At 42.9% G+C, this 25578-nt stretch overlaps 1 protein-coding gene across 2 annotated transcripts in view; it reads left to right on the forward strand.

Moving 5' to 3' along the window:
- SUSD4 (sushi domain containing 4) overlaps positions 1–25578 on the forward strand; it is a 116492-nt gene that overhangs the window by 36831 nt on the left and 54083 nt on the right. For both annotated transcript variants that reach the window (XM_018556525.1, XM_018556526.1), the window contains exon 3: positions 17211–17423. In XM_018556525.1, the coding sequence (XP_018412027.1) occupies positions 17211–17423 (213 nt within the window). The remainder of the gene's footprint in view (positions 1–17210; positions 17424–25578) is intronic.

Raw genomic sequence — 25578 nt, forward strand, 5'->3', positions numbered from 1 at the left:
GTCATTGTTCATGTGCCCACTACATAAAGTGGGAGCCCTTATAGTACACACAGGTTTTTATTAAAATGGACATGCAGTCATGGTAGCTATGTTGGTGCTATGTACAGAAAATATTACATTTTATATATTTCTTTAGTGTCCCTTTTAACCCTGACAAAGCCTCGGATTTCAATTTACTTGCTCTGTATTTCTCTGGCTGATCTCATAACATCCTGACACGACTCATTTTTCAGGCGTGAAGCCTGCGGCCATTTGAAAGCGGCATGGGACATTCTTGGTGCCAGTTACATAACGCTTCATGCTGCGGACTTGGCATTGATTGAGGTCCATTGTCTATGAAACTGGCATAGGCAGAGCCATGCTAACCTCACATACTGTGCTCTTAAGCAACTTATTTATAGCTTACTGTGCAGAAATTATTTCTGTTCCTAAACTAAGATCTCGGCTTCTTTACAGATAGGCCCTCAAATGAGCATTTTCCGGTCCACTTTTTCAGTAATTAAAATGTTACTAAATGATCTATTGTGACTGTATTAGCTTTGCTCCACAATAGAATAAAATGTTATAAATTGATAATAATTTATAGATTTCCTTTAAAAACCAACGGCTCTCTCGGTGGTCCCGGGTGATGCAGAGAGCAGCACTGTTATTATGACTTTTGCCTCAATACTGTGAGTGCAGATTGATGTTGAATATTGCAGCCAGAGCGGCATCCTTACACTGTGAGTGCAGGGTGCTTTGCCTAGGGGGAGGAGCCATGACCCGTTGCATTCACAGTCTTTCTGTAGTCTGATGCTGAGCGTCAACACTGAAGACCATGGACATCTTGTGGCAAAGAATAAGTACTGCTTCGGACAGCTGCAGATTGAAGATGAGTATTGCAGCTAGAGCTGCTTTTTTTTTTTTTTTTTTCTTACCACTGCTTGGGGATATAAGAAAAAAAATATTCCGCAGGTAGACTTTTAGGGTAGAAAGTGTATGTGTGTATACATCCAATACTGACAGGTAACACCTACATTTATTTTGCCAATATTAAATTGTAAATTCTGTTTTGATGATGCCTTGGGCACCTTGAAATGCTCATTAATCTAATTTTGTTTGGCAGACCTCTGACCTGTCTTTACAGATTTAATGGTCTAAAAATTTTCTTAGTCAATCACTTTTTCACCGTACCAATTATCTACAGCTTGGTGACCCATTTACTTCAACAATGTCTCAGTCATGATGGAAAGCTGTCCTATGCTTCTGCTGTGTAGTTGTTAATAGGAAGGAACTGGAAAATGTGAAATTGAATTGCACCTGTAATTGTGGCAACTGTATCTGCCCATGTATGGGGCATCTCATGGTCTCCAGGAAATCAATAACACAGTTCTCAGGAATCAGAAGCACCGGCATCAGAATTTGAGCAGGCAGGACTAGACGGGAACATCAATCCCAATAAATAAGAGTAAGAAGTTGGGGCAGTAAACCTGTTGTCGTAACAGAGAGGAAAAAAACGTAAGATGTGAGAGTCCACTGTTCTACTGGGTCATTGTTGAAGTGGACCATTCCGTAACATTGCAAGTCAGCGTAAATGAATACCTGACATGTCACAATACATAGAAACGCTATATCTAAAAAATCTGCACATTTTATCAATTAAAAGCTATCCTTGAGGTAGAGTCTAGTGTTTATACAGGCTGAGAAGATGCTCCACCCAGACACAGAGCAGCCAGTTGTCTGCAAGTGTTGCTAATGCGTCCTCTTCTTCCTCCTCCTTTTCTGCTGATCCTCCCATAGCCCTGCAAATTGGCTATGAGGAGTTGGTTGAATTATTTAATCACATGATTGCTAACTTGTTGCAGGGTGATGATATTGGTCATGTGTAAGCTTTCCTTCTTTCAGATATTGAGGATGAGAAAGATAGCACCATGGTCATAGATGAGAGGAGGGGTCAGCCACACAGCAGTCAGGGGATATCGTGAAGAAAGCAGCAAAAGGCAGTGTTGTTCCAGCAGCTGGAGCCTACTGCACAGTGGTCTCCAGCGATAGGTAGAGGGTGGATCTTGAGGTGGCAGGCTGTTCATTGGTTCCACCAATTGGACAGGCAGAAAAATAACGAGGGAGGATTTTATCCAGTGGCAGCTTGCAGAAGACTGGAGAGATCAGCCCTCCTAATTCATCCAGTGGCAATGCCCAGAGGTACAGGCCACTGCTGTCCCCCGGGCCGGTCCAAAGAGCTCTGAAGTGTGGGAATTTTTTAATGCATCAAAAATCAATTATTTCCAAAATATTTGATGCCAGAATACGTTGTCAGTGATGCTGCCTGTAAATTCATACCATATAATAACCCCACATACAGCTTGCTGGCATTTCCAAAGCATGTAATTTAAAGGATTGGTGTTTATTTTACAGGTCACCCTCAAAGCAACATTAAAAGGACCCTCTCCCTGCTGTATAGTATTTTTTTTTCAACCTTTTTTTGCTATGTTAAATGGCCCCTAAGGCATTGCCCAGTTCTCATGCCCTTTTTTGACAGTGGTTTGCTTATTGGCACAAACAATGGCCAGATTTTAACAGCAGGATTCACCCACTCATAGACTTGATAGCGATTCCTTGCAAAGTTCGGGTTCGCCAAACTTCTAATCAGATTTCCTGTAGCCTCTGCAAGTGGAACCTAGTCAGAATTGCTCATCACTACTTAATACTAAATGTACGTGTACATGAACAAAGTGGATTATTCTCATTCTCACTTTTGTACTGCATACATGCCAGATTCAGAGCTAGAATTTCGGATAAGCAGATTGTTTTGTGAAAGAAAACGATCATGCTACCATAATGCCTGCAGCTTGTTAGACTTGCCCAGCTTTTGCCCTGAGGCTGAGCCCAGCAACACAGCACCATCACTGTCCACTGACCAGTACAGGACATTGAAAAATGGGACTCAAATGTCTTTAGTCCTTTTATGACCATATCATTGATGCCTAAAGGGCCAGGCCAAATTTAGCACCCTTAGCACGTATGGGTTACCTTAATGATATCTCTGTACCTAACTTGCATAACTAAATTCGTTTTTTTAATACTTAAGGAGAAATTATGCTTTTATTTTGTGAACATAAAAACCCTGTTTTTTTAATTATAGGCTAACTAATAAGCAACCATGTAAAAAATATTTTTTACATTTAAAACAAATGTCATCAATGTATTATTTTTTAATACTGCAATTGTATCTCATGATTATAGTATAAAACAGAAGAACACTGCCACCTTTTAGGCTGCAGTGCCATCTGCAGGATGGAAGTTTATTGTGCCATTGCATGTGATCACATGACTGGGATCCATTTCAGTTAGTTCCCAGTTGTCAGTAGGGACCAGAACTGTTGGTGACAGCTGGGACTGAGAGCACTGCAAGGTGTCAGTTGATGACTCATAAAGTAAGAGCTTTTCTTAACACCGAATAATGATAATATACAGATTGCAGGAAGAAAGGGATGAATCAAAATCATTTTATAAACCTAAGCTCTTTCACACTTCCACAAATGTACCCTCCCAACTACCTAAACTGCTATACTTACCTATAATTTGCTGTGGCATTTGAGAGCAGTTGCAGCAGTGGAGATATGTAGGTGCTGACAAAGGTCAATATCTACGTTAAAAGCAATTCAGTTGCTGCCTTTAGGCTTTTTGGCAGACTTGATTGTTACAGAAATGTACTTTTCCCTTATCCTTTCTTCCACCTGTTAAAAGAGTCAGTTGCAAAAAATCATCTATTTTGCTGATCACTCGGAGTTTAAGTATATGTGCACAAAAAACATACATAGTACTATAGCTGCAGCTAACGATTATTTTTAAAATCGATTAGTTAGCCGATTATTACCTTCGAATATTGTAATATTGCTGGGTTTTGTAGTCCTCTATAGCTGGTGGCATTCTGTATTTCCCTGTATATTGTAATATTGCTGGGTTTTGTAGTCCTCTCTAGCTGGTGGTATTCTGCCTTGCACTGTATAATGTACTATTGCTGGGATTTATTGTATTCCTCTATAGCTGATGGTATATTGCTCTGTATAATATAAAGCACAATGTACCATCAGCTATAGAGGAGTACAAATCCCAGCAATACATTATACATACAGTGTATAATGTAATGCTGGGATTGGCATTCCTCTATAGCTGATGGTATATTGCTCTGTATAATATAAAGCACAATGTACCATCAGCTATAGAGCAATAAAAAAATCCCAGCAATACATTATAGAGCACCATGTGTGGGAAAGTGCAGGCTTACCTGAGCAGTCTTCCAGCAACTTGCTTCTGAGATCGAGCCTGTTTGTTGGCGGCTATCCCCCCCCCCCCTTACGCCTGTTCCTCCTTAGTTCTTCTCCCCGCGACCCTGTGCCGATCGTGGATGTGGGCAGGCAGTTGGCGGGTCTAGCAGTTGCGAGGCGGGGAGGAGGTGTGGCGTGTGGAGCGTGGATGCGGGCAGGTGGGTCTGGCAGTGGCAAGGAGGTGCGACAGGGAGGAGGTGCGGCAGGCAGCGCGCGGTGTGTGTGGAGCCGTGAACAGGGCCAACTAATCGAGAGCCTATCAATCGATGATTGAAAACGTTGACAACTTTTTCAATCATCGATTATAATCGACTTAGTCGATTAGTTGTTGCAGCCCTACTTAGTGCAAAAAAAATACCAGAGATCCTGTGAGCACCTCATCTCCCTCCCCTGCTGGACTAAAATCCCAAGCAGTGTTGTCAGCTCTTGCATTGCAGGACACCACCCCCTCCAGGACACCACCCCCTCTCCTCTTCTCCATGACATAATGAAGTGTTGTTTTGTAGTTCAGCAGGGAAAAAATTGGCCAGGGCTGATAGCTTGGGATTTCAGTGCACACATAAAGTTATGAGCTCACCGGAATTCTGGCAGACCAACAGATATTTTTCTGTAATTTTTTATTGGATAAGACATGGGGGAAATGTGTATGTATTGCAGAGATGTGCTCAGCATGTTTTTTGTTTTTTTTCCCTATTTTGCCATTTAATTCATTTTATATAAAAGACGGCTTCTCTTCAGGCTTGATAATCTGTGTTTACATGTTCTCTCCCCGCAGCAGGTGCTCCGACCACAAGAAATAATTCCTTGCCTAATTAATGAACTATTACAGGGCCAAAGGGTCCTTTCTTGGAGACAGATTTCAATCCTTAATATGAATCCTGCAGAGTCTGTGCAAGGAACGTGGCCATCTCATTCTCTTAGTGCCTGCCGTCACTTGTAAGAGGGGCCCTTGGGGCATTTGCCCCCACCGGCTTTCCTCTGCTTCGACACATGCTTGCTTATCTTTCAGCAGCATCAACAAAGGATAGCTTTTCAGTGTCCGTCCGTCGTTTGCCATTTCAGCGGTTGCTGACTGCATTGTGGAACACCTTCTTACAATTATATGATCATATTCTAAAAGCCGACATTTACATTCCACGCCTCGTACATTTAAATCTACAGAACAAGCCCTTTTCCTCGGTGGGTGTATGTCATCTCTATCTGAAGCTCTTTGTGTTGAGGCTTCAATAGTTTCCTCGAGTTTTCATCGTATTGCAGAAGATTTTTTGGTGCATTGCACATTTTGGCTATTTTCAAATTGTATATATTATTTATAGGAACAGAGCTATAAATGAAAACTAGTCATTTCTGGAATATTCACCTTCTAAGTGCTTCTTCCAGCATTTTTACAAAAAAATGATATAAAGCTGAATTCCATCTTGCATAACCTGACACCCACCCCTGCAGTCTTTTACCCGGCCCATTGATGCTACAGGAGTTTCCTCTTCTTCCTTTAGTGACAGCAAGGGTCAGGCTCCATGGGCTGATCGACGCTCATATAATGATCTGTAAGCGACCCTCAGTCCTGGAGTATCATGAGCCCAGCCTGCTGGATGATGCATCCCCAGGGGGTGTGTCAGCAACAAACTGCTCACAGGAAATGGACAGAATGGCGCAACTGTCGTTCTATCCAAACAGGACTGGCAGAACTGGACCAAAGAGGAAGTTGGGGAGAGCACTGGAGCATGGGGAGGATAAGTATAATTGGCCACTTTTTTTTAGGGGGGAAGAAGGCAAATAAAGTTAAAAAATAACGCAAAGTTCCAATTTAGGTAAACATATAAAGTTAATTATTATTTAGATCACTTATATAGAGCGTCAAAAGTACTGAAATAAGGATTTAAATTACCTGAAATCTCCCCTTTTACAGAGTTGCCAAACAGCAGCCTAAGTCAGGCCTCAGTTCCTGCTCATTTATAATAGACATGAGTTCACTTTAAAGTGGAACTGTATTTTGTTCACAGTCAGCAGAATAAGAATCCTATATGTTCCTTCCACGTTCCCCTGCTGGCTCTAATTGGCTACCAAAGCCCCTAGAATACCCTGTGTACAAACTGTATTGAAACTTTCTGAAGCCTATGGAGGACTATGCATGCCCCTCTATGCCCCCTGCGTGATTGCATTCGTATTTGGCATTGGCCACTCAAGTGCTTTGGTGTTGTAATGCGGTTGGAGGTGTATGTGGGGGGGGGGAGTTTTATTTGCCGCCCCCCCCCCCATTTCAGGGGCCATGCCTTTATTACTCTGCCTGTAGTAACCTGTCATTTTGCCTATCATAAACAAAGTACATGTTGGCTTGAAACATTCTAAAGTGACTAGTGTTCATGTATCACTTCGCCCTCCCTTTTAGATTGTAAGCCCTCAGGGGCAGGGCCCTCCTTACCATCTTGTCTTGAAATGTATTGTGATGTCTTCCTTATAATGTAAAGCGCTGCGCAAACTGTTGGCGCTATATAAATCCTGTATAATAATAATAATATTTTTAGATACACTGAACAGCCATAAGTTTGTGTTCACCCCTTCAAATTACATGAGTTAAGCTGTTTCCAGTGAAGGACACTGTTAATGCTATATACAAAGACATTTTAGACACTTGCATGCTTCCAACCTCGTGGCAACAGTTTGGTGATGGTCCTTTTTTGTCCAACCATGACTCTGTCCGTGTGCACAAAGCCAGATCTATAAAGACATGACTGGACTACATTGGTGTTACTCGAGTGGCCTGAACAGACCTCTGACCCTACTGAACACCATTGGGATGAACTGGAACCCTGATTGTCAGCCAGTTCGTCTTATCGAACATCAGTACCTGACCTTACAAAAGCTACCCTGGCTGATTGGCACAAATTCCCACACATTAAGCTTGACTTTGTGACTTTGTGAGTTAATGTTGACATTGGCATAGTAGAGCTACTTGGTTTTTGAGACTGCCAAAGAGCAGACAAAATTTGGAAGTGTGGAAAGAAGGCTTTGGACCTGTGTGGTTAATCTCGTCATGTTTCTCACCCAACAGTTGTTAAGTCATATGAATATGGGTGATCAGGCTAACAGGTAGGCTGCTTCCACAATCCAAAGGATCTCTAAAATATAATTGGCTCAACAGTGAACACAGTAGATGTAGAAATTGAATTGCCGCACCAATTAAAATAGCCCAGATACAACTTTATTCCAGTAGAGTGAAAGTACATTCAAATAAAGTAGCCAATGCATTTTGGGGGTTCAAAATACCCCATTCATCAGGGCTTAATGAGAGAAATCATGTATGTGGACTACAGTCCCTGCATCTTGAAAGTTGCATTGAATTGTGATTGGAGTACTTCAGGCTTGCCAGCTGCCTTCAGTCTGCCAAACCAGATGAAGGGGATTTGTTCTGGTCCTCATTGGCTACTCTGCTTGAATGTCCCCTGACCCATATGGAATAAGGTTGTACCTGGACTATTTTAATTGGTGTGTCACTTCAATTCCTACATCTACAGAGAACAGACACAAGGTAGACCTAAGACACTGAGTCTGCTAAGCTGCAGACTTTGAAATGTGTTGTTACGGCTGCTTAGAAGTGGCGCAGGGGTTGTGGGTGGCAGGAGCCTGTGCATTGCTTTACAAATCTTTTGCCAGGTAAAACAGTTCCTATATTATTTCTTGACATATATTTAGCTTTTTGCCAGGAGATAGCTTTCACAACAATCACATGGAGAGACATGCCCAATAAATTGCTTGCAATCTCAATGTCACCCCTTTGTGGCATTCTCAAGTCACTTGTTGACCTGAGTGCCATATGTGTGCATTGAAGAGATTACCAGGTTACAATTCGAGCCATGTTAATTACAGATTCTACCTCAAAGTCAAACCCAAAAGAGGAACAATTTAGACAATTTTGTAGATTATCTTTAGAGCTTATCCCAGATCAACAATCTGACCTCTCCCAAAACGGATGAGCCTAGTTTTAATACCATGTTTAATATACAAATTGTTTTCCATCAACAAGCACCAGCACAGAATTTTCCCTGACACAATGTTACTCAGGTTCATGGAAAATCTGTAGTCTTTTTTTAAAAGGAAACTAAAATTGTTTTGGGTTATTTTTGTTATTTGATTATTTTAAAGTATTTCTAAAATCCAAACTTCTTTTTTAGCGTTGTATACAGTAGGGAATGGATACACAATCTTGTTTTTATGTGTTGCCTGTGTCTTATTGAGTAGATTTTCATTCACTTCCTGAAGGAGAAATTCCCCAACAAGAAAAGGGAGAACATTTTTCAAAACTGGGGGAAATCGCTTCTCAGACAGTTGTCACCACTTTATTCAAAAATAAATAAAAAATGGCTTTTCAGATACACTTTAAAGTTTTATACATTTTTTTAAATTTTGTTTTATATCTCTTTTTAAATTATAATGTTTCAATCTATGGAAACCTATTTTGACCAGCGTTAGTTTTAAAATTAGTAGTGTTACTGTATTTAAAAAATATACATTTTATAATTAAATTCTATAATTTGCCTCGATTACAATGACTTTAAAATGTTGTTTCTGGTACAAATCTTTGGTGTGAAAGATGTGGCAGGGGTGTGATGGTAGCTTGTCCCTGAGGAGGGGTTATCCTGTGTGTGGGGGGAACCGCTGCCACTAGTACATGTTGAAAAGTGTCTGCACTCACCTGTACTTGCTCTCTGGACCACCCTATATATTATATAGATGTTGACGTTGTTCCCTGCCAGACTCATTCTTTCCACTGTCTTGTGATCATCATTTTGGGTTATTTAACTAGAGCAATTAAATTTTAAGGCCCATTTACACCATGTTTCATTTGAATGGCACCTCAATGCACATCCCGGCCGCAATGCGCTACCAAGCAGCATGCGTGGTACTGCAACATTGCATTGCATGGCAACACATTGCATGTAGGAGCTGTGCTGGGGTGCTACATATATAATACATAAGTAATATGTAATATTATAAGGTTTCACTGCCGCCAGGAGAATATTTTCAGATTTTATCAGGACAACACAAACGGAAGATTCTCTCTGGGAGTTTAGTTCCAACAACAATGTGAGTGGTTCCTTTTCTTGAATGGACTCCTTGAAGGTAGACTACACCACGAGAAGATAAAAGGTACAACTCGCAGACAACCACTAAAGATGCCTGCACAAAGGCTTTTTGTATGTAAAAAGTCAAACAGGCTGCAGTGGGTGTGTCTAGGAGTCGCTCTCCTGCATCACAAGTATGGATTCTCAGTTTTTTGATGACAGGGAACGCAAGGGATTGCTGCTCTACAGCAAAGCCTACCTGGATGGAAAACTAAAATACTTAGCAGGTTGCCTGTTTCCCTCTTTGCATCTGACAGCTTCAGGTTAAATTTTTGACTGGCGTGTAACTTTAAATAAGGCCATGTACATTTATCTGTGTCTGGCTATTCATTACAGAGGCTGGCAAGGGGCCCTGAGTGCTGTCAGAGCAGGTCAATACACAGTTATTGGAATTTCTTCCTACTCTACAGAATGTTGTCATTGGGGAGATCTCACTTTTCATGCTGTGTTTGCTTCACAAGTCGATGATTGTGCCTGTAAGCACATAAATCATTCGGGGCGTTCGACTGTAAATACCATTCCTGAGGCTTGAGGAAACCACAAGACAGTTCCTAAAGTGTTTTCAGCACAATTACCCATTCTTTTGGGACCCACCAAACATAAAGTATCTTCTAATTCTCCCCCTGGCAGCTCATAAAGTTGCAGGTTATATTGCTTTGCGGCTAGAGAAGTGAGAAGAGCACATGATATTTCCGTGGCCTGTTGGTGTTACCTATGCAGTACTGCTGCTTTATTTAGGCTACCTTTTTAGACTTTACTATCCTAAAGTCTATCGAACGTCAGAATTGAAAATCATATATTATCATTTCCATATTGAATTTCATTTATTTCTAGCCTACTCCTGTACAATTGTGTGGTTTGAAAACTTACTTTTTGAAGAATCTCACATTTACTTGCTGGAATGCAGTGACACATATACACTATTCCCTGTGAATATGCACTGCTTTATCACCCATATCACAGAGCCTACTGTTTGAACTACCGAGGTGTTGGGTTTTCTCTATAAGCTATGTGTTGTTACAGGCCTCGTTTAATAGAATGCTTTGCGTTGTGTGTCTATGACCTTCCACCCTTCCCCTTATAAGAAAAATGTACTTCCCCATCTCAAACTCTGTTGGAAAGCCAGTGAGTACACCCACCTTAAACTTTGTTGGAGAGACATCGAGAGTACCTACCCCAAACTCTGTTAAACAGCTAGTGAGTATACCCACCAAAAACTCTGTTGGAGGGGTAGAGAGTTTACTCACCTCAAACTCTGTTTAGAGCCAGTGAGTACACCTACTTTACCTCAAACTCTGTTTAGAGCCAGTGAGTACACCTACTTTACCTCAAACTCTGTTTAGAGCCAGTGAGTACACCTACTTTAAACCCTGATGGAGAGCCAGTGATTACACCCACCTCAAATTCTGCTGAAGAGCCAGTGAGTAAACCATCCTCAAACTCTATGGAGAGCCAAAGAGTAAACCAACCTCAAACTTTATGGAGAGCCAGTGAGTAAACTATCCCCAAACTCTATGGAGAGCCAGTGAGTAAACCCACCTCAAACTCTATGGAGAGCCAGTGAGTAAACCAACGTCAAACTCTATGGAGAGCCAGTGAGTAAACCATCCTCAAACTCTATGGAGAGCCAGTGAGTAAACTATCCTCAAACTCTATGGAGAGCCATTGGGTTGTTGAGACGAAGAGTTTGGGGGCCCCTGCCTCAAACGCACATAAAAGTCACAATGAGACATGTGCTATTATAGTTGATTGCACTGTTCTTATCTATGCATTTTCATCTAGTGTGTTTTTTTTTTTTTTAAATACTGCAAGCAGCATGTTTTGTAGAGGGAAAAAAAATATGCATCTGTCTTAGAGATTACCGGAACTGTCAAAAAGCGCATAATGCATTTTATTAAGGGAAGTACCTCCTCTCCCAGGTAAAGCATACAAATTTAACATTTGCATGCATTTTAAAATGCAGAGGTGTGAACCTGCCCTATCACAACCTCAGTTGAAGTGCTTACCTTATTGGCCTTCCAATAGCCTGATGCTTTCTGGTCGCTGCCAAGGTAGAGGATATGGATGGGCCATCTTATGGAGCTGCTAAATTCTTGTCATTCTGCCTGTGCTGTAAAATTGTCAGTTACATTGTTCCCAAAGAGGGGGTGGGGGAGATGATATGTAGTTCTAACACACATCCTGTCCTAGGATGACAACGCTGCTCCTCCATAAGTACAGTGGAGTGAGTGAGTGTTGTCACAATAGGACAGGGAATGTGGTACTGGCAGGATCACCTGGTAGAAATAAAGGAAAAAAGCCTAACAAAATGCAGCCACCACATATAATGGTAAGCTGCATTATAGTACATTTTTGTTCTTGGGTTTAGATACACATTAATAGAGAATAATCTGCAAGTACAACAGGCACACTAAAGGCAGATGCAGGCTTTACATGGGTATGCACCCAGTGCAATAGTAAGCAACATGGCCCATGGGCAGTTTGCAACTGTCTGTATATGATCTTTTCACACTGAACACACACATTTAATATTACCATATCTGTGAACTCTCCAGGATTGGCTTCGAGACTCGGCCTAATAACAGTTGCCTATTTGTTGTCCATGTATGGTCACAGTTGCCTACGTATTGTCACAATCACCCATGTATGGTCACAGTTGCCCATGTACTGTTACAACTGCCCCTTTGTTACCCATATTGTTACATAGTATTTGAGGTTGAACCAGGGGCGTCCCGCGGCCGGGTGTCACCCAATCTCCAGACCAGGTGACACCCTGCCGTGTTGTCATCGCGCATGCGCGTGACGTCACCTCATGTGTGCACGATTGATTGCCATCTGTTTGACGCCTGCCGGGGCCATCTTGGTGATGGACGCCGGCAGAGAGAGAGGAGGGGACGTTCACCCGGATGAGGTATGCTGCCGGGTCCCCTACTGACACTTTCGGGCTCTCGGTCCATGAGTGAGTGCCCGAATTTTTGGAGGGTGTTACGCCAAAATGACAGTCATTTTGGTGTCACCCCTGCAATGGTGTCACCTGGGTGCAGGCCGCACCTCGCTTGTGACGCCCCTGGGTTGAATAAAGACAGAGGTCCATCAAGTTCAACCTTTGTGTGTCTGTGTGTGTTTGTGCATATGCATGTGTGTGTGTGTGTGTATATGAGCCCCTGTGTGGTTTAATATTTAAGAGTACCTGTACCCCTGTATGTTATGGTCTCAGGGGTAGGTACTCCTAAATACTAAACCACACCGGCCACATATTGTCAGTTTTCCATTGGTTGCTTGTGTACTGTAACAAGCAAGATTCAATGGCAGATTCTCTTTAGACAATATGGCAATTTGTATTTTTCTTTTATTGGATTTGCTCACAGAAGTCTGCTTGTTCCTTAAAACTTTAATTCTGAACATCTTCTATTCTGATTATCCTCCAAAACCTTTACACTTTTATCTCGGAATGTCCTTCACATGAACTAGTTTATGATAACAAAGAAGTTTGAGAATATTGTCTCTTTGAAAGACCCAGACGTTCATTCTCCAACGATGGCTTCTCCAAGCTTACTAGAGCTGCAGCTAACGATTATTTTCAAAAACGATTAGGGCTGCAACAACTAATCGACATAATCGATTATAATCGATTATTGAAAAAGTTGTCAACTTTTTCAATAATCGATTAATCGGCTTCCGATCAGTTGGCCCTGTTCACAGCTCCACACGCTGTGCGCCGCACCTCCTCCCCACCTCACGCTCGCCGCTGCCAGACCCGCTCGCATCCACGCTCCACAAAAGCTGACTGTCGTACACAGAGGAGCCAAGGAAGAAAAACACGTCTTGTAGACAAAGGAGGATGTTAAATAAACTTTATTGATTGCATGAAGTCAGTTCGCAGTTTGATGATCAAATATGAACAAGGAAGTATTGATTGGGCTTCGTGGGGTCACCACTGTGTTCCTAAAGTGATTGAGTTTTGGGTTGTAAGGATGGAAAGAAGCTTCTATCTCAACCACCAACGCCAAGCAACCCCTTGTTTGTGCTTTCAAGGCTCAGCAGATCCAAAAGTGATTTTTCAGTTGTCAGGGAATGCCGGAGAGTTTAAGTGAATTTGAGTTCTTCTGAAAAAGGAAAGTTTTGTCTGGAAATCTTTGGAATGTTTATTCAACCTTTCTGTTTCTCCAAGGCTTTCTGTTACTCTTCTCTGTATGAATTCCACTGACACTTGGAAGATGTTCAAAAAATGGTGCAAAGTACCGCTTATGTTAAAGGGTATCTATGGTGAAAAACTAAACATAAAAATGTATTTCTATATTGAATTGCCATAAGTTCTATCCCAATCCTAATAACCAGATCCATCTAGAATTCTGTAAAGAGATGCAAAGCGCACTGGGAATCCAGGAAGTTGGTGAAAGTGGTGGGCAGACTGAAGGCAGCGCTCACTACATAAAAGGGATTTTTTCAAATAAGCTTTGATTGCATTGTCAAAGAGAAGTCTAGTATGTATTCCTATTACAATGCTGATGTTATAAGAGGATAGCTGGGACTTTACAATTCCTTTAAAGGAAGTCTGTAATGGTTTTGGGCCAGGTTAACTTAACACGTATAAATATTAAAAATATTTTAAACTGACATTTTATAACATTCCTTTTTATCTCTATATGCAGTTTTTGTTATAGAAATATAAAATGAAAGGAGTACTCTGGCCCCTGCATCTCCCTGTGCCGTCCCCGCACCGCCTTCCCAGATATGTTTAATTGGCTCCATGCATACCTTTTTTTTTTTCTGGAGTTTTTTCTTTTTTCCTGCAGTCCACTAGCCAGTCATGTGACCTCCTCCTTCTCCCCCCTGCCTCTTAATCCGATCATCTTCTTCTTTCCTGTAGTTTTTAGCTGTCCCTCCAGCGCTGCTGCGGGCCTCCGATCCAGCGCTGACTCCTCTGTCCTCCTCTCCTGATGTCCCACGGAGTCTGTGCGGGTGCACACTGCTTCATAGACCAAAACAAAATAGGGTTTAATAACCCTTTAAATAAAAAACCAAAAACAACATATTTTACATTTTATGTTTAGTCCTGGCCGTAACGAAAAGAGTCCTAACTCAGTAACAGTGACGCCTCCCTCTGTACGACTCTGTCTGAGGTTTCAAGGTGAGACTCAGAGGGGAATTTATCAAAACTGGAGCAGACAAAATCTGGAGCAGCTGTGCATGGCAACCAGTCAGCATCCACCTCTCATTTTCAAACCTTACCTGAACCAACTGAAGAGAGAAGCTGGTTGCCATGGGAAACAGCTCCACATTTCGTCTTCTCCAGTTTTTTACACAGTATTTGAGGTTGAATAAAGACATAAGTCCATCAAGTCCAACTTATTGTGTGTATGCATTTATGTTTGAGCAGGTGTGTGCGTGTGTATTAGTCCATGTGTGATTTTGCTCTTAGGTGTACCTGTACCCCTGTATGTTATGGTCGCCGAGGAACTAGCAGTTTCTTGAATGATTCCACACTCTTAGCTGAGATCACTTCCTGCGGCAGCGAGTTCCAGACCTTAACCGCTCTGACTGTGAAGAACCCCTTGCGCCCTGTGTGTTGACATTTTTTTTTCCACCAATTTTTGGTTGTGCCCTCTGGTCTTTGTTACAGAGCTAACCGTAAACAGTTTGTTAATAATGTTGCTGTCGCCCTTGAATAGTTTATACAGGAAAATCATGTCCCTCCTTAATCTCCTAACCTCCAAAGAGAACATATTTAATTTTAATAACCTTGTTTCATAGTTTAGTTCCTTGAACCCCGTAATGAGTTTGGTTGCCCTCCTGGACTTTTTCCAGCTCAAGGACATCTTTTCTGAGTATCGGTGACCAAAACTGGACCGCATACTCCAGATGTGGCCGAACCAACGATCTATATAGAGGCCCAATTATAGACTTGTCTCTGCAATACATTCCCTTCTTAATACAGGACAGGACTCTACTTGCTTTGTTTACAGCAGCCTGGCACTGCGAGCTGTTTCGTTAATTTGCGGTCTATAATGACCCCCAAATCCTTCTCCGTTTCCGACTTCCCTAGTGGCACACACATAAGTGTATAGTCCATTTGCCTATTTTTTTACTCCAAGGTGCATTACCTTATATTTATCGACATTGAACTTCATCTGCCATACAGTTGCCCACTCCCCGATTTTCTCCAGGTCCTCCTGTTATAATGTCTAAATCTGTGTCTACTACCCTCCCAATTTTAGTATCATCAGCAAACACTGAGACATGGCTATTCACTCCCTCCCCGATATCATTAATAAATAGGTGAAAAAAGCATGGGACCCAGCACAGAACCCTGGGGCACGCCACTCATGACCTCCGCCCAGTCTGAAACGGTGCCATTTACTGATACTCTTTGTGCACATTCTTGTAGCCAGTTTTCTATCCACGTGCACACTAATTTATCTATGCCCATATCCCTTAGCTTGTATAACAAGCGTTTATGTGGCACCGTATCAAAGGCTTTGGAAAAGTCCAGATATACAGGTGAAACTCGAAAAATTTGAATATCGTGCAAAAGTTCATTTATTTCACTAATGCAACATAAAAGGTGAAACTAATATATGAAATAGACTCATTACATGCAAAGCAAGATAGTTCCAGCCGTGATTTGTCATAATTGTGATTATTATGGCTTACAGCTCATGAAAACCCAGATCCACAATCCCGGAAAAATTTTGGCAGTGTGGGCAGGTGCCAAGTCCTGCTGGAAAATGAAGTCAGCATCCCCATAGAGCTCGTCTGCGGAAGAAAGCATGAAGTGCTCCAAAATCTCCTGGTAGACGGCTAAGTTGCATTAGTGAAATAAATGAACTTTTGCACGATATTCTAATTTTTCGAGTTTCACCTGTATTACGTCCACCGTCCTCCCTCCATCCAGATCTCTACTTACCTCTTCGTAAAAGGTCAGCAGGTTGGTCTGGCAAGAACGATCCTTCCTAAATACGTGCTGCATATCCGTTATTATGCCATGATCCCGGACGAATTCCACTAAGTAGACCTTAATAATTCCCTCTAATAGTTTACATACTATGCATGTCAGACTAACTGATCTATAGTTCCCCGGTTGGCATTTTGACCCTTTTTTGAATATAGGTACCACATTAGCCCTCCGCCAGTCGTTTGGCACTCTACCAGCCATTACGGATTCCTTAAAAATTAGGAACAATTGTCTTGTTATCTCCTTGTTCAGTTCCTTGAGTACCTTGGGGTGTAGATTATCAGGTCCTAATGCTTTATTTGCATTTTGTAGTTTAAGACTTTGTTGTATCCCAGTTTCAGTCAGCCACTGAGGTGTATTTCTTGTTAAATTTTGAATCTTACCATGTACATTAAACCCGTCTGTTTTCTTGGTGAATACCGACGAGAATACCGTCCCATTTATGTCCTTTATTGGGCCTATCTGTTCCTTTCTCCCCTTTTTACTGTTTATGTACTGCTAAAAAATTTTGGGGTTCTTTTTACTAACTTCGGCGATATATTTCTCACATTCAATTTTAGCTGCACGGACTACCAATTTACATCTTTTGTTACATTCTTTGTAGTTTTGGAATGCCGATACTGTCCCCTCCGTTTTATACTTACTAAACGCTTTTTGATAAATCCTCCTTACAGTGGACTCCCCACCTGCTCCTGAGGTATTAACATTTTGCTTTCGCAGTGGCAATTTTTATAGAATTTAATTTTAAAACTACAGAGTGGCTTAGAGGACTGATTGGCTGATCCTGTCCCTGACCACTGCAATCTGCTTGTCTCTTTTCTTCAGGGTTTGAAGACCTGGCCACCTGTCCTATCCCAGAGGTCCCGGAAAATGGATACAGAACACAAAGCATTAGCGTCTTCTTTGAAAACGCCGTGGTCCGGTTCCACTGCCAGAACGGGTACAGACTCAAGGGCCCGTCAAAGAAGATGTGCGTTCTGCATAACAACGGGTCTTTGGCATGGCGGCCAAGTGACACTCCGGTGTGCCTAATAGAAGGTAGGATGCAGACTTTTGCAATAGCTATACAGTACCTGTGTTGCAGTGTTGGTACTGGGTGGAGAAGAGTATTTCCCAAGTATAGCAGAGGCGGTACACCTAAAGGTGCCCATACACCTTATGATTATCGTACGATAATCGTATGCGATCGACTTTTCGTACGACAATCGTAAGGTGTATGGGAGAGTGTGCAACCGCCAGTACTGTACAATCGTACGACTTTTCTCTTTCCTGCATGTTCGAAAACTTCAGCCGATCGTACGATTTTCGCAAGGTTGGTGGCGGTTTCGCACGTCAAAAGTCGTACAATTAACACTGCTCATGCGCAAACCAAAATACGTGCGTTAATCGTACAGGTGTTTTTTTTAACTACCGCTGATTGAACCTTACGATAATCGGGGCAGGATGGGGCCGCCGTATGACAATCGTAATTCTCTGTAGGGGATCCACATCAGGTGTAGGACATCACCTGTCCATAATGGCATGATGTGCTTTCCCTGCTGTTAGCTCCAGGTGGGAGACACTAGGGCAGGGGTAGCCAAACTCCGGCCCTCCAGCCGTGGTGGAACTACAAATCCCATGAGGCATTGCAAGATTCTCACAGCCACAGACATGACTCCCCGAGAGAGATGCATCAGGGGATTTGTAGTTTCACCACAGCTGGAGGGCCGGAGTTTGGCTACCCCTGCACTAGGGGCAAGTAAATGAATGTGACTTATTATCGCAGTGTTTACCTTAACGTTATGTTTGATATGACTAATTTTGCAATTTGCTCTTCCACTGTTTTTGTTATCTTGAAGCAGAACTCTGGGGCAATTAATCTTAACCCCTTGCAGTGGGGCTACCCCTGCACTGCAAGGGTTAAGTCCTCATTTTAGACTAGGGAGGAAAATAATAAAGTTAAATTCACCCAATCCTCTGCTGCAGCGATGGTATGCCCCTCGGTGTCCTCACGTCCTATACACTGTGTATTGGATGTGATGACTCACAGACCGTAGACTGCTGCAGCAGAGGTGGAGAGAAGTTCCAGGGACCAGTCTAACAGCATGCCGGCTCCGAGGATCAGGTGAGTATAACTTTGTTATTTTCTGCCCTAGACCAAAGTGAGCACTTAACCATTGCAGTGCAGGGGTAGCCCCACTGCAAGGGTTAAGAAAAAATTTCCCCTGGGGTTCTTCTTTAAAATAAATATTTGCGATTAGCCACTAGAGGGAGCTCTCTCTGGTTTAAGCTGGCCATACACCTATAGATTATCTGCAGTTTAGCATAGATGGAGGAATCTGTTGCACTTTTTCCTTCTGACCAGAGAAAATCTGCAGATAATCTATAGGTGTATGGCCAGATTCAATGTAATTACTCTTTCTCACAATTGTGGAGAGAAGTAATCAGCCGCATGACTGACTCACCGGCTGACTCAGACTTGTGTTGGGAGTAGGAATGGTATAGTATGTTTTCGGTGAGTGCATATTTTGAGTTTATATTGCCGCTTTTAACTTTAAAGGAGAACTATGGGGGTTTTCCCCATAGTTCTCCTTCGTGTAACGGTAGGACACAAACTAGCGTCCTCCCGTCACCCTAAGCTCAGTATACCGCGAGCTGCAGCTCGCGGTATACTGAGACGCCACAGCCGGGGCGGATCCCGACATCGATGTCGAGATCCACCCAGCTGCGTGAGTGACAGCTGGCTCTGCCTATCTAGAGGCAGAGCCAGCTGTACCCGCCCCCTGTCATGGCAGAGAGCTGTGACAGGATCGAGAGGTGAGCGAACGCCGGTATGTGTTCGCTCACCTCCCGATCTACTGAGCCGACCTGTGACAGTCTCATTGTCACAGGTCGGCTAGAACTATGAGGTGAGTGAAAAGCACTCGCCTCATAGTTCTCATTTAATTAATGCTTTTTATGATTTCACATTTTTGTTTGTTTACATATTTAGTACATTTGTAAAATATGTTAAAACAAAAATGAGCCAGCAGACGGAAGTGTTAGTGAAACTTGAAATTACTCTTTGGATCATTCAGCAGAGCAGCTAAGGTTAGCCTAGTATCTGATTCAAATAATATTTTTATTTAGTAATAATTGTTTTTATTCTTTTTCTGAACATTATAAAAGAAAGAAAATACATAAAAACATTAAAGTGGATCTGGAGGCTCGCCCAAGACATAAAAAGTGCCTGCCCACCACATAACACCCCCTGCTAACCATCTTGGCTTGAATTGTATTGTAACTGTACTGTACCCCCTTTATATTGTAAAGTGTTGCGCAAACAGGTGGCGCTCTTTAAATCCTGTATAATAATAATAATAGGTCCCTCGTTTAGTTTAGGAGGATCTGATACATAAAATGACTAGGCCGTGGTCCTGTTGATTTCTTCTCCACCAGTTTTGGTGGTGACTTTCAGTCCTCCCAGATAAATGTATCTTCTCCAATCAGCTGCCCTGTCTCCAATGTCATCAAACACAATGCAGGACCATTGGCCCCCATTGCCACGGAAGTGAGCAGTAAGGTAAGTATAATAAACTCTCACTTATCCGGTATTCAATAACCAGAGCTCTCATCTAACCAGAAAAAAATCCCCTGTGTACTCACTGTTTTCTGATCTGCGGCATGTATTATCCTGGAAAAGATCGTGTGTCCATTTGTCTTTATTTTGCTTTTGATTACTGCATTTCAATATTAATATGAAGTCAATACAGAGTTTATGTTATGGTATAGTTAGACCTATTTTTAATAGTAACTCTCAAGCAGTGGCATCACAAGGGGGGTGCGGCCCACACCCGGGTGACACCATTGGAGGGGTGACACCAAAATGACCCCCTCTGAAAATTCGGGCACTCGGTCAAGGTTTCTCAGGAGAGGAGGGGACCCGGCGGCATACCTTATCCCGCCAGGTGATGTCACCTCCTCTCTCTCTGCCGGCGTCCATCACCAACGTTTTGAAGCTGTTGTAGTATGTTTTATACTTCTTACTTATTTTCTTTTACTTTACTTATCGAAGTATATTTGTTATATAATCTAATCACACAACAAATATGATGTCACTTATGCCTTGTTCTAGACATATTTGATGCTTGATATGTTATTGAGTCTGCACAACTATAGTACAGTATGTTGTTGATTTTGAATGTCATTTATCATATTGTCACCAATGTACTGTTTCTATTAATACATATCTTCTCTTCTTTACCAATAAACGTTTATGCTAAAAAAAAGAAAGTAACCTTGCCAGCTGATACAAGGCACCAACCAGTGCTGATATATTTTATATTTTCCACAATGCTGCTGGCGGAGGGCTATGGCTGGCAGCGATGGCTGGGAAGGCTAGCTTCATTTGTCAGCATGACAGGTTTGCTTTAGGATGCCTGCAGAGTCACGGGCCCTTTAATGATGTTCCGGCCGTACCCATGAATTTTAGTTACGTGAAAGCTTCTTATTCCGTGATCCCTGCAAATAGCAGATGTGGCGTGACACGCTGGAAATCGTTGTCAGAAATGGAAAGAAAAATGTTACCCTCTGCTGTATTATTATAGCTGGGAGTCTCTAGGCAGATGGCGGCTTCCTGATTGGCTGGAGGGCTCGGGCGAAAGCCTGTTAGCGATGGAGCGAATTATATGGTGAGAGGATAAGTTGTTCTGACCTTGCTGACACGGGCTGAATAGATGAAGGCCCCTCCAGCGATATGATCTAGAATCCTCCTTTTGGATAATGTTTTCTCTGCAATGAAAATTAATATCTGAAGGCCAAACACTACTGAAATGAGTGGAGTCATTGTGAGCTGCATTTCATAGCACGTGTCGCTGAAGAAGAAAGGTTGTAGCAAACACATTTCTAACTTAAAGTGACATTAAACCCTCAGATTTTTTTAACATAAACCAATACTGTGATGTGTGCCTTACTGTAATCCATGGTAGTTTCCCTTCTCTTTGCTGCTCTTCCTTTTAAATCCTCATATCTTCTCATGCTGGGGGAGAACTTCCCTTTTACAGCTGAGTGCCTCTTCCTGTAGTGCTGGCTCAGGTTGTGAACCTGCACACAGACACCATGTATCCATTTCAGAGACAAGGCAGTCTGCTGCAAATCAGAAGCTCTGTCCAGCATGAGAAGATATGAGGATTTAAAAGGAAGAGCAGCAAAGAGAAGGGAAACTACCATGGATTACAGTAAGGCACACATTACAGTATTGGTTTATGTTAAAAAAATCTGAGGGTTTAATGTCACTTTAAATGTCACTTTAAAGCAGCATAGCAATCTCCCCGTTATCCGGTATCCACAGGGATTGGTAGATTCTGGATAAATGTAGCTTCTGGTTGCTTAAGAGTTACTATTAGAAATATGTCTTAATGCCATACCCCATACTATACCATTCCATACCATAAACTCTGTAGTGACTTCTTATTAATATTGAAATGCAGTAATCAAAAGCAAATTAAGACAAACCGTCACACTGTAACGTTACCCGTGTTCGTTCCGGGGCCAGGGTGCGTTCCAGCATGGAGCGCATCGGCCGTGTGTCTCGTCGCAGGCCGCCTCCCACATTGGGGGAGGCGTTATGCGCTCCAGGCTGGAACGCGGAAGTGCCCCGCGATCGCTTGACGTCACGTCCGCATCCGCGGGCTATTTAAACGGGCCTGAGAGACAAAGATGGCGTTCTACTATTAGGGTTGCTGCCCTAATAACGCCAGGAACCTGGAGTTCTACTGACCCCACAGGAGGCACACTTAGGAAGGACCTCTACTACCTCCCTCAAGAGGAACCCTGGAGCTACAAAACCCGCTCAGCATAAGCGCAAGTACTCTGTTCCCTTCTATGTTGCATCCATTGTATTGCTATACATGGGACCTATGGATATTTCTGCAGTACGGAAATCTGATATAAAATCACCTGTCTAGATTAACTTGCTCCTACTGTGGATACTGCTGAGAGTACGCTGTGAGGTCTTAGACTCTTGCTATTATACATTGACTTACTTACCTCATACTTCCTTTCAATATCCAAAGTAAATGTTTAGAGTAGACTACAGTGGAACGCCCTGCTATCCTAAAACTCTTATCATCACGAGTACGATCTGCATATACAATTACGCCTCTATTAAAAGGGACTCGGGGTTATGACTGGAATAACTCGCCTGCTTCCGCTATTATAAAATTTGAGTTTCACACGGCACATGATGCGTGAATCCCAAACTCTCCGCCATTGATTGAGTGTGAAACCTGGGATTCAAGACTGACTGCCGCGTTCCACACCCTCCTGAAAACCTTATCCGCAGTTGTGATCCTAACCCATTCAGAGTTCAGCCGGGCGCATTACACACACACTCGTTTCCAGGATAATACATGCCGCAGATCAGCAGAACATTGAGTACACAGGGGATTTTTTTTGTCTGGTTAGATGAGAGTTCTGGTTAGTTGAATACCAGATAACAGAGTTTACTGTATTAAACGCTTAAACTTTTTTTCAATAATGAATCCGAATCAATCAAATATACATTCCCCAGCAAAGTATGTCTTTACATTTTGCCCAAGCACTTACCATCATCATGTTACTGTACAGCTCCAACTCTCTCAGCTCCACTTCCCGGAACTTCGTGTCCAGTACAAGATCACAAGGGACAGCACTGTTCTCCAGCAGCCGTCCATTTACTAGCTGTGGGGAGTTGAGGACTGGATAGCCTTGCCATACCTGTGTGTTTGTGGAGGCATGCACAGCTTACTAGCACACACAAGGGTGGGTCCATAGGATCATGCAAGGGAAAGGAGTCACCCTAAAACAGGATATCGGGGCCAGTGCTCAGGGGAGCAGCTGATTCTGCAGGAAACTAAAACTTTTGGATGGCTGGGTGCCTGTGTGTCACTTACCTGGGGAAGAGATGGCACCATGATGCACTATGGGAAGAAGGCAAGCCAGCGGAGGCAGTGTGATGCTTTGGGCAATGTTCTGCTGGGAAACCTCGGGGTCCTGACACTCATGTGGATGTTACTTTGACACGTACCACCGACCTGAACATTGTTAGTGACCAAGTAAACCCCTTCATGGAGACGGTATTCCCTGATGGCAGTGGCCTCTTTCAGCAGGATAATGCTCCCTGCCACACTGCAACAATGGTTCAACAATGAGTTTGAGGTGTTGACTTGGCCTCCAGATTCTCCAAATCTCAATCCAATGGAGCATCTGTGGGTTGTGCTGGAAAAACAAGTCCAATCCATGGAGGCCTCACCTCTCAACTTAAAGGCCCTTCTACTGATGGCTTGGTGCCAGATACCACAGCACACCTTCAGAGGTCTAGTGATGTCCATGTTGTGACGGGCCAGGGCTGTTTTGGCAGCAAAAGGGTGGCCTACTCAATATTAGACGGGCGGTCATAATGTTGTGGCTGATCGGTGTATATGTGTGTTCTGTGTGGTGCTGTGGCTGTAGCCTTCATTTGTATGTGTACCTTCTTATTGCTGATTTGCTTGTTGCAATTGGTACTACTCAGATATTTTTTGCTAGGGACACGCCTCTGTCTACATATACTCTACAGTCTTTCCTTAGCCCTGTCGTTTACAAGGGTAAATATTGTGACGGAGGTCGTTTCAGACAAACATATTCCCAGGAGTAGTGAAGCCGCATCAGTTCTCTTTATAAGGTATATGTCCAATTTGCAGTTCTTCCCCGTGGTCACAGCACCAGACCACAGCTGGGGACATAATATCTCTGTCTGAGCAGATAATTATGTAAAGCCGGGATTGTAGGAGAGGTACAATAAATCATGTTTCACAAAGGGGATCCAATCCAATTACATTCTGGTAGAGAGCGTTATCTGCGTGACTTATCCGAGAATCACATCTGTGGACGGAGCGAACTTTCTGCGCTTCCTATTATCGCGTTATCCACGCCAGCCGCCACCAAAGGACACTTCACAAGCTGAAAAGAACGCATGCTATAAAATGGTTTAAAGCTGAACTTCAGGCAAAAGCTGAAATACTTACTGGGAGCTCTCCGATCTGGTCAAATATTTGTAAATCTGTTCAGAAACTGCTGTAATCTATACGCCCCTGCCAGACTTCTTAGGTAGGTTGGCGACCTCACTTTTCTCCACTGCAGTTAGGCAGTAAGGCTGGGTCACCAGCCCTCCCCAGACAGTTGATTGGACAATGAGGTGCAGCAGCAAACTGATAAGGTCATCCCTCTGCTCTTCCCTCCTGTATGTTTAGGAAGTGAGACTGACAGAACAGTGCAATGCAGAAAATCCTTATTGGCTTAGAGTGCTGCCCCTCCAGTATGGGTGGTGCTGTGCAGAGGATCATGGGAGTCTGGGAACTGGGAGAAACTCTTGTTTTATGGTAGTCATACGCGAATGCATGACTGGATTAAACGGTAATGTTTTACCTGCCTGGGGGGCAGCTTTAGAAGAGACCTGGAATACACAAATATCAGCAATGCTTATAATGGACATTCCAGTAATTAAACAAATCTGTCTAAATACATTCCTGACATCTCCCAATATTCAGCAACAGTTTATGAAAAAAATAGACCTTTTATCAGCCATCCTTATGCTGCAGTCCCGTGACTTTGTCTAGGCTGAGATGATGTCATCAGTCTGCTGCAGGTGGAGGGAAGCATTTCTTCAGTCTCCTCTCCCCCAGTGATCAGACTGCAACATTGTAGCTATGCAGGAACTCACAAGATCAGAGGCTGCAGCAGGGGCCAGGCAGCCAAGAACTGCACGGGCACCAGAATTTCTATGATTGTGTCATCCTGAGCCAGCAACTGTGACACTGTCAGGGGAACTAATGGGGTCACTGTGAGAAGTAATAAATACCTGGTAATGTTACACTTACACACTACTTTGCACTCTACCATATGTAAACCCAATCACAGAATCTTATATGAGATTTCAAAAGTTGTTTTCAATCTTCTTTTTTTTTTTTAATCTGCAGCTTTTATACAAATATTTGTTTTTATTTTAAAGCCAAGCTCTGGGCAGGAGGACAGTTTCGAATACATAATTAGTAGCGGGGATCCAGGCTGCCTCCAGCGTCGTCTTCCTTCTCTCACCCAACCCTTCTATCTGTAATTCCATGTCCCTTGGGGGCAGGCGCTGTGGGTCTCATAGACCTCAGTACTGCGGTTGCATCCCCGACCCCCTCTCCTTGTGGCCAATCACAATACGGAGCCT

The sequence above is a fragment of the Nanorana parkeri genome, unplaced genomic scaffold (assembly GCF_000935625.1).
Source record: "Nanorana parkeri isolate BGI_ZX_2015 unplaced genomic scaffold, ASM93562v1 scaffold240, whole genome shotgun sequence".
Lineage (NCBI taxonomy): Eukaryota > Metazoa > Chordata > Amphibia > Anura > Dicroglossidae > Nanorana > Nanorana parkeri.